The 12115-nt window shown below is 40.8% G+C and overlaps 2 protein-coding genes across 3 annotated transcripts; one reads left to right on the top strand and one right to left on the bottom strand.

Moving 5' to 3' along the window:
- Positions 1–1186: 1186 nt before the first annotated feature.
- On the top strand, positions 1187–5405 carry cpa1 (carboxypeptidase A1). Its single transcript, XM_022746197.1, has 11 exons — positions 1187–1294; positions 1903–1984; positions 2122–2256; positions 2363–2467; positions 2685–2786; positions 2961–3062; positions 3164–3274; positions 3552–3642; positions 4190–4389; positions 4541–4625; positions 5106–5405. Exons 1-11 carry the CDS (start codon positions 1197–1199, stop codon positions 5291–5293), a joined length of 1299 nt encoding a protein of 432 aa, XP_022601918.1. The 5' UTR covers positions 1187–1196; the 3' UTR covers positions 5294–5405.
- Positions 5406–5683: 278 nt separating this feature from the next.
- cep41 (centrosomal protein 41) lies at positions 5684–12015 on the bottom strand. 2 transcript variants are annotated; one of them, XM_022746199.1, is made up of 11 exons: positions 11968–12015; positions 11575–11638; positions 11414–11461; positions 10526–10587; positions 10127–10184; positions 9799–9943; positions 8468–8631; positions 8311–8378; positions 8091–8205; positions 7513–7725; positions 5684–7107 (listed from the first exon to the last, which is right to left on the bottom strand). In XM_022746199.1, exons 1-11 carry the CDS (start codon positions 11998–12000, stop codon positions 6980–6982), a joined length of 1098 nt encoding a protein of 365 aa, XP_022601920.1. In that variant the 5' UTR covers positions 12001–12015; the 3' UTR covers positions 5684–6979. The 2 variants fall into 2 exon arrangements, with proteins under 2 accessions (XP_022601920.1, XP_022601919.1); XM_022746198.1 differs by lacking the exon at positions 11968–12015 and adding an exon at positions 11759–11832.
- Positions 12016–12115: the final 100 nt, after the last annotated feature.

The following is a 12115-nucleotide window of genomic DNA, read 5'->3' as shown; positions in this document are numbered from 1 at the left end:
AAGAGTCCACCTTTCTGTAAACGGAAAGTAAATCAGTACATCATGTCGACTGCTCAGTTCTTTTATTTTCCTGGTGGGATTATAGAGCAGTGTTGGCGGCTCACATCCAACACCATAACAATACAGAGGCCAAATATCACAGCACTTCTTATTTTAATGATAAAAATGGGACATTCAGGACTGAACTGAAAGCAGAGGAAACGTGTAGACGGGAAAGATGACTTGTTGTTGTCTGTCTCTCGATCATTTTCGTACTTCAGTTTTTGCCGTGGATGTAATCAGACTGAGATAGCAAATAAGTACATGATGTAATCTGGCTGGTGATGACATAAAAGTTCCTATCATTGGCTTATCACAGTGATAGGTCTTAATTCAAGGAAAAAAAAAATAGTGTGAAGTGACAAAATCTTTTCATCTTATAACATTTAAAAACATTATTTATATTTGATATATTATTTGATATTTTTTTCCATTTAATTTCATTTGTCGGCCCCCCGGTTGAACCAATGACCTACAGCAAACAACAAAAGATCAATAAAACGACCCTGTTTTTGATAAAAAGGAGGAAAAGATTTGTGTTTCTATTAGTTATAGCTGCTAGAACCCTTTTCTGTGCCATAAAGTTCTTTATATAATGACATGGTTTTTATCGGTGCTGAAATTATTAGTAAATGAATAGAGCTGCTGAGCAGGAAATGAATATAAGAATTTTGATAAACAGCTTTATTTATTAAGCATTCTGTTTCCAATCCTCACAAACGAGAGGATTAGCTGTTTGCTAATTGCTTTGGGTTTTGGACTTTGTGTTGGACAAATCAAGTAATTTGAAGATGTCACATTGAAACTGGGAACTTGTGATGAACATGTTTTTTTATTTATTTATTTTTTTCCCACTATTATCATTTTGTTTTAAACTAAGCGAATTAATCAGTGCTGCAAAAATAATCAAAAGGTTAATTAGTAATGAGAACTTTTCTCTCCATACGATCCTACACAGAACCAGTCCGACGCCAGCAGACCTCAAAAACTGAACCAAGCTTCAAATGTCAAAATCACTGAGGTGCGTGGTGCAAGTTTTGGTTTGATATCTCCAGACCGAAGTGGGAAAGGAAGCAGCTGCTGACACACCTCCATCACCTTGAGCAAGGTCGTGGTTTGGACATGTGACCCGAGACACTCGGCCATAAAAGCCTGTTATGGGCCCCGCTGGTCTCACACTGCTGGTCATGATGAGGGGGCTGCTCGCATTCGCCGCGCTGTTCGTGGCCGTTCTCGGCAAGGAAACGTTTGAGGGGTAAGTGGACCTGCAAAGGCCTCTCACTGCTGTGTGTGGGTCAGTCCACTGTATGTATATATGCATTACCTACAATAACATTTCTTTGTTTTCCCTTTTTTAATTGAATGCATGCATAAACTATAAACTGATTCATTGATTTTTATACACTCATCTAGACTCTTTAACTAGTTAATAGACAGTTTCCCCTCTTTACTTTCCCTTTAGTAGCTTTAAGGTTGTTAATAATCTTACTCAAGACTGTCTGATATTCTGCTTGCTGCTGCTTTTCATTGAAACTGTCTGTTTGTGAAATATTCACAACCAAGACAAGCCCAATAAATCTGGAAACTTTAGGCACTAGAATTCAAAGTTCTTTTGGTTTGAGCGGTGTTTGGATGCACAGCATGAGTTTCTACTGACTAACCCATTGGGTGGCTGAAGAGTACTACAATACTACAATCTTTATAACTCGATCACTATAAATCATCGCTCCGTCCTAATGTTACATCTTCTGCATAAGCAGAACCAGCCTCGAGAAATCTTACTTCACCCCATGTGTGCCAACTTCTCTCTTGAAAACTTGAGTTGAGTAAAAAGTTGTAAAACATTGTGGTTCTCTTTTGAAGGCATCAGGTGCTTCGCATTGTTCCTAAGGATGAGGTCCAGCTGGCTCTTATCAAGGACCTGGAGGACATAATCGAGTTCGAGGTCATCTGTCACTCACTGATAATACTTATATAAATAAAAATGGAAAGTAAAATGAAAGAGCAAAGTTTTAAATAAGCAACAACCCTTTCTTTATAACCGGACTTAATTAGTTGTATGATACCTGTGTTTTCTCTCAGCTGGACTTCTGGAGGGGTGTGACTGAGGCGGCCACTCCTGTGGACGTCAGAGTTCCCTTCCACAGCCTGCAGTCCACCAAGATTTACCTGGAGACCCAGGAGATCGAGTACTCCATCATGATTGAGGACCTGCAGGTAAGAGACCTGCAAACAGCCTGACAATTACAGCAGTTAGCCGGCTTTGCTTTTTCCCCCATGTCGGACTGAAATCCGACCGATATCACTGTTCACTGGTGTTCAGGTGATGCTGGACGAGGAGCAGGAGGAGATGGACTCTGCTGCTCGCGTCGCTGAGCCCAGAAACACTGACAGCTTTGACTTCTCCAGGTACCACACCATCAACGAGGTACGTACATGCACGCTCACCCTGCCAACTGTTATACTGTAAAAGCATGATTCACTCGTAAATACATAGAAACTGGATAATTACGTTGCAACCTGAGAAAACACTTCAAAAACAGATTTTTACTCGCTAAAGACAGGACAGTGCAAAACAGAAAAATGACAAACTCTACTTGACTGATGCTCATGTATTATGATCACGGTTTTTGTGTCTGGTTTAGATCTACAGCTTCCAGGACATGCTGGTGGCTGAGAATCCCAACATGGTCAGCAAGATTGTGATTGGTCGCAGCTACGAGGGCCGTCCCCTGAATGTGCTCAAGGTAAATAAAACCCTAAATGAAACAAATGAATGTGTTTCACAAGGCACCATAGTTAAGTTAAACACAGGTTGAGAATGGGAAAAACAGTATATATTATATTATAACACAAAATACATGTTCTGTTTTATCACTTATTCTTTGCATTAAATTTTTGAAACTTTTTCTTTGTCTTAGTTCAGCACCGGTGGAACCAACCGTCCTGCCATCTGGATCGACACTGGAATCCACTCCAGAGAGTGGGTCACTCAGGCCAGCGGCACCTGGTTCGCCAAGAAGGTGATAATCGATAGATAATACGTTTTTCTTCTGTGTCTCTGCAGCTTCTGACCATTCACCTGCTGCACTGAACATTGTGTCCTGTACGTTTCTGTCATCAGATTGTGACTGACTATGGACGTGACCCCGCTCTGACCGCCATCCTCGACCAGATGGACATCTTCCTGGAGATGGTGACCAACCCTGATGGCTACTACTACACCCACAACAGCGTACGTTTTTAGGTTTTACAATCATTTCCTATCAGTTTTTCATCATGTATGTTAACATGTATTAGAATAGTAGCTCAATATCAGTTACACAGAAGTCATAATTGGTAGCGATGGTAATATCAATGACCAAACACTCTCAGAAAAGCAATGCAAAGACAGATCAAATACTAATGTCACAAGCACATACATGCAATGATAAAATATTAAGAAGCATAATCAGTGGACAAGTGGACAAACATCAAACAAATACTGTGATGACTTACTCTGACATTTCCAGAACCGTATGTGGCGCAAGACCAGGAAGCCCAACTCTGGCTCTAACTGTGTCGGAGTCGACCCCAACAGGAACTGGAATGCTGGTTTTGGAGGTAACGTCTTCCCCCTCGTCACTGGAATCTACATCCAATGTCATTCTCAGTGATCATTTTTTAAAGCTCCAAACCTCCTGAAGTCATAAGATATTATGTTATTTTGGTATTTTGTTACGGTTTGGAGCAAATGAAATGTATTTAAATAATCACCTCGCCTACTTCTGTAGCTGTTGCTTTTGTGGAGCTTTACTGTCTTCAAGTGTCATTCTTAAAGCTGCCACCAGGTGGCAGCAAAGTGGCTTTAAACAGGATGATCTCATGAGACACAAAACAATAATAATAATAATAAATAACAAATATTTTGGTGCTTGAATCACACTATGGTCTATGAGGGATGAAAAATGACATCAGTATAAATAATTAGATACATAAATAAATGCAAAGTAAAAACACTAATGGGGAAAAAAAAGATTTCTGTATTTTTTACATTTATTTATTTTGCTATAATATCCATCCTTCATACCTCAGTTATCTTAATTTAGAAGCTGTTTTGTAGACAGCGACATGTCTTTGCAGTTCCTCTAAATGTTGTTGTCTTGTGTAGGACCTGGTGCCAGCGGCCAACCCTGCTCCGAGACCTACCGTGGACCCAGGGCTGAGTCCGAGTCCGAGGTCAAGTCCATCGTGGACTTTGTGAAGTCCCATGGCAACTTCAAGGCCTTCATCTCCATCCACTCCTACTCCCAGATGCTCCTGTATCCTTACGGCTACACCAGGACCCCAGCCAAGGACCAGGCCGAGCTGGTAAAAACCACCACCACTTTATTCACTGCACTGTTCTGGTTCGCAAGATCAAACTGGGCAATGTGGTGATGGAAATGTTAGAATATGCAAAATCAATATGAGAAAATATGAACAGATATTCATGTGATACCATGGTGCTCTCTCTCTACAGCACGCTCTGGCTAAGAAGGCCATCAGTGACCTGGCTTCCCTGTATGGTACTAGGTACAGATATGGCAGCATCATCAACACCATCTGTAAGTGTTGCACATAACGCATATAATTTCTTTTATTTCTATTAGAATATGACTATAGAAATTACAGAATACAGTTTAGCAGAGTGACTGATTATCAGCACAGGGATTTAGGTGATGTGTTATCGGGCCTGCACAGTGCTGAAGTACTCAAAAGCTTCAAAATAAAGTCACAAATCTGCAAAACACTGCAACAACATTTGTACCTATATTAGGTTTGACAAAAACAGCAGCTTGGAGACGTTGTCATGTGGGTATGTGTTAACATCAGTAGTGTTAAGTGCAAGAGTTCGTGTTGACTCTGACACAGGAAACTTGTTTTTAACACGTTTGTAGTCCACAGGTAGTGTAGTAAAAAAAAAAAAAAAAAAAGCAGTGTGCGCTGTCTGCCATATCGTCTCTTTCATTCTTTTCCACTAGTGCAGCACCAAACTCCTTCTACAGATAATTATCTGATTGTCCCCTGATCCGTTTCACTTGCAGACCAAGCCAGTGGTGGCACCATTGACTGGACCTACAACCAGGGCATCAAGTACTCCTACACCTTTGAGCTGAGGGACACCGGTCGCTACGGCTTCATCCTGCCAGCCAATCAGATCATCCCCACCGCCAGGGAGACCTGGCTGGCTCTGATGGCCATCATGGATCACACCAACAGGAACCCATACTAAAATGGGCAAATGTCACCTGTTACCTTTCTCTCAAAACTAATATCACCATCATCATTATACTACATGGAAAAACCACTAACAGATGAATAAAACAGCACACTGGAGAAAAGTCTTTTATTATCTGTAGGTCTTTTTAATTCAAAGAATGTTACACACTTTTTTCTTCTGCCTTTCTCACCATAAACTTTGGGTGTGGCACAGAGTGAAACTTTATTTCTGTCTTGTTTGATATTTCTGATCCTGCCACTTTTCATGCCAATCCCATTTGAATTTATAAAGATATCCAACACTGGGTGGAAGAAAATAAATTATATTGACCTCACTTTGGGCTGAGTCACTGTGGATACAAAAATAAACTACAAGTCTAAAAGTGTAATCAGAGTTTCCACCTGTTTCCAAGAGGCTTTCATCTTTTTCCCTTTTTTAACTCAGATTTTGATATTCATCATTTCACAACAATCATCTACTTTATTGTTAAACATTAATTTACCGACAGAATCATGAGATCAGCTGGTTAAGACTGATGATGAAAACACAACATTAATCACTAAAAAGAGATCCATCTTTTCATTCCATGCACTTCATAGGTGACTGTGAGTGAATCAAGTCAAAAGGCCACAAATTAGCAATACTGTATTTCAAATGTATCTGGGGGATCTGAAGTGCTGCGCGACCAAACGTCCGTTTCCTTCCTTCAGTGACGCTGCGATCTGTGTGAAGGCCTCAATCGTTCAGTTTCACAACGTACAGTACTCTGATCCTCACACAAACACACACACACACACAGGCAAAAAACAACAAACAAACCAGTCTCAGTAACATTAGTGTGTAAGTTGCACATAAAGGCTGTTGGTGCACTGTCAGTTAAGGAATTATAATAAGATAGTATGACGCATTTTACAAAAATACAGCACAACTCTTCTTTTTACAAAATGGATCCAGCTCTGTAACATTATTCATACAAACAATACACTTCATGCACTACAGAAATCCCCAGCATACCCTTCATGTTATCAACATTCAACTCTAATGTCTGCAGCGATAAAATTCTAAGTCTTCTAGGAATGTCATTTATTCGGTGGCTTTTATACTGATGGAGCAATGAGACGTGAGCTGTCTGGAAATAATGAAGTTATAATAGAAAAAAGAAAAAAAAAAATCACAATTTGAATTTCATTCTGGGGTGAAAAAGGAATTTGAGTGCAATCAGATCCATCAGTTTTCAGATTCACAGATGAGGCACCGTGCAAACGTACACAATTTATTAAATATTTTAAGAAATAAAGAAAAAAAAACTAGTAAGGGGAAAATACTACAGTCGGACATAAATCTCCAAATGTGAAGATGAAGATTATTTGTAAATTTCTTTATCGTTGCGTAGTGTTTATTACTTCCCAGGCTGTGTGTGCAGTAATTTCCTAAACATAAAAACACAAAACTTGAGAAGAATATTCCGCCTCTGCGTCAGAGGAAAGATGGTGGACGGCGCCAGAAACACGTGAGATTCGGGAAAATATCTCTAGTTGCTGTAATGAAGCAGTTGAGGGGTTTCCTGTCCACCTCTGACTGTGGGGAATGATTTTGCAGATGGGACCACGGGATGGAGCGGACCCTGAAATAAATGGACTTTGTGTTGGAGGTACGTTTGTTTGTGTACGTCTGACTGTGGTTTGAGGGTGGGAGGGGTTATTTCCAGGGTCTGCTGCTTTGAACCCTGGTGCCGTCCCTCCCTGCGGTGGAGGAACTCTGTCGACTCTGACTGCTGGATGTTTTAGACTGGGAGCTGATGGTGGACATGCGGCTGGACATACGACCTGCAGAAAAAAAAACAAAACACGTAAACGATAGTGAAGGATATTAAATTAAATGGTGAGACATTTGTAGCTTCCACAAGAAAAAGTTCAAGTGATAAATTCATAATCAATTATATCCTGTTAATTGATAGCGTCTTTGTGCACAGCATGTCAGCTGCAGACGTGGAGAATAAAGTTTCCAACAACACATAAATGAAATTAACTCTACACAACAAACAAAACTCAAATAACTGTTTCACAACTTTGTCTCTATTTACTACTATTCCATACTTTTTTCCAGGGGGACTTTCCTATAAATAATCATCTCATGAGGAAATCACGGCCATCTAAAACAATCCCTTACCACTGCTTTTATTTTCAACAGGAAGGCCGAGTGTTTGAGAGTTTCTGACGGCGTGGTCTTACTGTTACATGGGATGTGTATCTCCTCCAGCTGCTCCTGGATCTTGATCAGCTCGTCTGATGAAAACCGCAACCTCTTCTCTGCCGACTGCTGCTGCTGCTGCTGCTGCACGGAGCTCTTCTTCCCCTTCAGGGACGCGGGGGTGGAGAGGCACGAGGCTGGGAAGGAGCCCGTCGTCATCCCTTCTGGAAACTTCTGAGCGATTACTTTGAGACCTGGGAGAGGACGGCAGAGTGGGATGATAGCTCATCTTAGACACTGAACCTGCAACAGTGATGGCTTCAAATATTTTCTAATATATAAATATCTTTCTTTTTTATTTTAGTTTAACATTATAGATGAGTGAAATGCATTTTGCATGAGTTGACTACTATTAAATTATGGTGAAATACATTTGGACACGAAAGGCAGCATTTTGGCAATTTATATTCCCATAAAATGCTTTCCTGGGGAATCCCATCGTTCAAATGTTAGCTCTAGTCCCACTGACGACTACAACCATATAGCACTGATAATCTTTATGGATTAGATTACTTTTCAAGGAAGTAAATTAAACAACTTGAGTGAAACGATATCTTACCTCCGGACAGCATAAACAGATTTTCAAATCCTCGCTCACACATGGTGGTGGCTGCCTGGCTGGCTATTCTCTCATCCTCATCATACACAATGATGATCTTCCCTGCTGCATTTTTCTACACACGGCGGGTTAAGTTCATACGAGACAAAAATCATTCGTAACTGCAGTTCTAAAGAAGAGGACTGGTGAACGTTTTTGTGTAGTTTCTATTCAAGGATACATATTCCAGCACTTCTCTGGTGTAGGGGTTCATTGTCCGAGATAGCGTGGCAGAGGGGAAACTTTGTGCTGTACGGAAGACCAAAAAAACATGGCTGATAAATTTTTTTTTTTCCATTCGGTGACTGACAACTCAGTTTCATTTTCTTGCAACGTACCGCTGATAATGTGACAGCCTTCATACTGGTCGCGGTCCCGTACGTCCAGCAGCAGGTAGGGGCAGTCAGGGTAAGGTCTGTCAGCCAGCTCCAGGTTGGACACCTCATTCTCCAACTTGTGACTGTTCCTGTCGAGGTTCAGCTCTCCCACGCCACTGATAACACTGTGAGGGGTCAAAGGTGAGAGGCTGGTGTTATCTAGTCTGATTTCTTCTCTTTTTTCTGAAATGGACTATTCAAATAGTCTTATTCTATCTTATATCTGTCATAGTTTTCCATCATTAAACCATTTATTGAAGTCCTTGAAGTTGTGCTTTTCAAAATAACAGTACAATATTATGTTGAAAATAAATATGTTAAAAGTAATATTAAAAAAAAAAATCATTATATCTGCACATCTGAGAAGCTGCAACCTGTGAATGGAGGCATTTTTGGTTGAAAAAATAATGACTGAAACAATAAATTGATAATCAAAATATATCATTACCCCCACTGATTTCACTACAGCACATCTTGTTATGGAAGTCAGCCAAACAACTGTAGACACACACCACTTCCCCCTTGTGAATCAGGTTCAGTCCAGTGCTGCCCTACTTCCTCTCTCAGTCTGCCCTACCCACAAGGTGAACGTGACCTAAAAGCTCTGCCATTAAAGCGGCCCAGTCTGCCCCCCCCCCCGGAGAGATCCCAGATAGAGTTACACTCCTGGGGTTCCAGTTGAAGCTGGAGGGGGGGGGGGCAGGTGACAGGAGGGGACGCTTATAACAGATTGAGGGAGGTTATTGTGCGGTGTACAGGAGGGTGGGCGTGTAGGACAGGCAGATGTCTTCAGGGACAAAAAGTGGATGTACAGTATGTTGGGGCACAGACACACAGATATGCTGGGTGTAGGGTTACTGGTGCTCTTGTGATTAGGGATTATAATTGTTGGATGCTGGGGTGCCTGAGTGTTAAGGAGTATTTGCAACACTGTACAGGTGTTAAAGACTTTATAGCTATTATGTATACAATGCAGCAAAAGCCCAAAAAAAGTGATCAAGGATTACAAAAATTAATTTTCTCAGTTAGATACTGGTTGCAGATTTCTGAGACAAAACCTGGAAACATAAAACCAAAACCTGACCATCTGCATGGCAAGATACTAGTAGAGGACATGTAATGTGGGGGAACTGACCCCTTTGACACCTCCAGAATTTGTAGATGTAACTTACCAGCTACTGTGGTTGCAAACAAACCATTCTTTTGGATTTTGGATAAAGGTTGTGAACCAAACAGTGAGTAATATGGTGTGTGGGGTAAGGCTTTTTCAGGGGTTCTAAGCTGTATAGTACCTTAGCAGTGTTGACCTGGCAGTGTAGCAGATATCCCTGGCGTCACCTGCATCCTGGCGATCTGAAAGAGGTGACACCTTTATGGAGCCGTAGGTGTGTTCAGACAGACACTCCAAGTCCGCGTCAGACATCACTGACACACCGTCTGCAAATGAGTGGGAGAGGGAAATTAACAGATTGTCACCTGCTGTTAGAGACTTAAATCCATTTAACATACTTGATGGTATGTCCAGTACAAGTAATGTGAATGACCCAAATTTGTATGAAGATGAAGATGAATAATATTTAATAATGTTAAGTGAATAAGTAATGTTGCCAGTTGTGTTACCTTCTGGGCCGTCATTCTCACTTTCATTCAGGTCTGACACTGAGGCTACCTGAAGGATCTGGTGAGAAAAACAAGTCTGGAAATCAACAACACTTGTACTAGCAAGAAAAACTGCTAAGAAATTGGAAGCAAAATGCAACGAGAATGGCATCCTGGAGAGTAAATGAAGGTAACAAACCAAGCTAAATGGTTTGTTAGAGCTGTCTGTCCGGAACTATTCACACAAGTAGACTATCAATTATTAAGCACTGTAAACGGATCAGGTTTTCTCACTGCATTCATTCAGTCACCTCCAAAATATAAGCCACAAAAATAGCTGTGGGCTGAACTTTCCATTTACTACAACATACAACTAGCAGGATGTTCCAGTATTGCAAGAAAAAAACCAAGGATGCCTACCAGTTGTGCAAATGTCGACACCTTTAACCGCTTGAAGATTTCATCTTTACGATATCTATAATCTGAGAAAAAGGAAAAAAGAAAAATCTAATAACGGTTGTAGGAAGAATTAGGCTCACAGCCCTGAAGACAGCATTCATATATCAAATTTAGAATGACCACTGTAGCTGAAGATGATAACTTTGCACATTAAATGTTTAACCAATGGTCTAATAATAGTGATAATTACATCAGCCATTGCATGATGAAACCGTACTATATACAACTCACCTGGGTCCTCCTTCTCCTGATCCACCTCTACTGCTTCACCACACCTCAGCTCTTCCCTGTCTGTTCCCATGCTAACTTCCAGCCAAAGCTAACACCTTCAACTTCACCAAAATCAGGCTGCTCAGACTCAGTTTTATCAGTGCTAATGATACTTGTATTAAGCACACTGTGACCTCACTAGCTCAAACTTTCTCAAACACCCTTGCTGGCACCTGAGCAGCATGGCCCCAAAGTCTGCATCCAGTCCCACAGAGGAATAATTGTGCCCACAAAGAACTTATTTAACTGGGAAATATCAGTGGGTTAGGACTTCTTTGGTTTACCTCTTGAAGTACACGGGCAAAGAGCAAAGAGAAACTCAAAGATCCATGGGAAAATTAGGTGCCAAGTTGAAAAAATATCCCCTTAAGTGTACAGCATACAATTCTCACCATCTTTACTCTAAGAAAAAGAACCTTAGGAGGGATTAGTTTGCTGGGATTGAATCATGTGTGAGTGTTACACCTGTTCACCTCTGCACAGAGCGGAAACTGTTTTGTATAATTTAATACAAGGACACTGGGGCATTAAAGTATATTCCTTGCCACTCCTGGTTCCCTTTTCAAACAAGTTACTCACTTTTTTTAATGTCCTCCAGTCTTTCCATATACTTCGTAAGGCTGCATCCTACCAAATGAAACATAACAACAATGTATTTAAGAGGCAAAATGCATGTATAGGTGAGATGGCACTGGCTTATGTATTATTGTGGGTAAGGACAGTGTATCTGGACAAGGTACCTGTGTCCAACCGTGTTTTGACATGTTGATACTTTGCGTTTTTCGGTATTCTTTTTGTCATGTACTGAAAGGAAAGAGACAACGTTGATTTTCGTTAGCTATATAAACAGAAGGAATGAATTGGTAACAAAAGTTAAAGTTTTTTAAGTTAGACTTCCCACAGCTTTTAGAAAGAGCAACTAACCTATTTAACTGACGTTATCATCCTTACAGGTGCACTGTTGATATGGTAACTTAACACTGATGACAGCTAACTAGCTAGCTAGCTAGGAAAGCTACGTCTGCTTTTGTTGGCCCCACGCTTTATTCACAGTACATGATATGCTCGATAATGCACGATTGGCAGTAAGCAGGTACATAAAATAACTAAAGCTGTCATTTTACTAGCATTACCTCCACACTGCCGATACCCCGATTGAGCGACATCCTTTCAAACCGAAATACCAAACATCAATTTCCAAGTTTAACAGTCTCGCCGCTGATTCGTCAGTTCATTTGCATGGACCAATCAGTGATGCTGATACTGCGCCCTTTCCCACCA

Source organism: Seriola dumerili, unplaced genomic scaffold (assembly GCF_002260705.1).
Source record: "Seriola dumerili isolate Sdu_G_001 unplaced genomic scaffold, Sdu_1.0 BDQW01000097.1, whole genome shotgun sequence".
Classification (NCBI taxonomy): Eukaryota; Metazoa; Chordata; class Actinopteri; order Carangiformes; family Carangidae; genus Seriola; species Seriola dumerili.
Note: the sequence above shows the minus strand (reverse complement) of the source record. Positions and strands in the feature narration are given on the sequence as shown.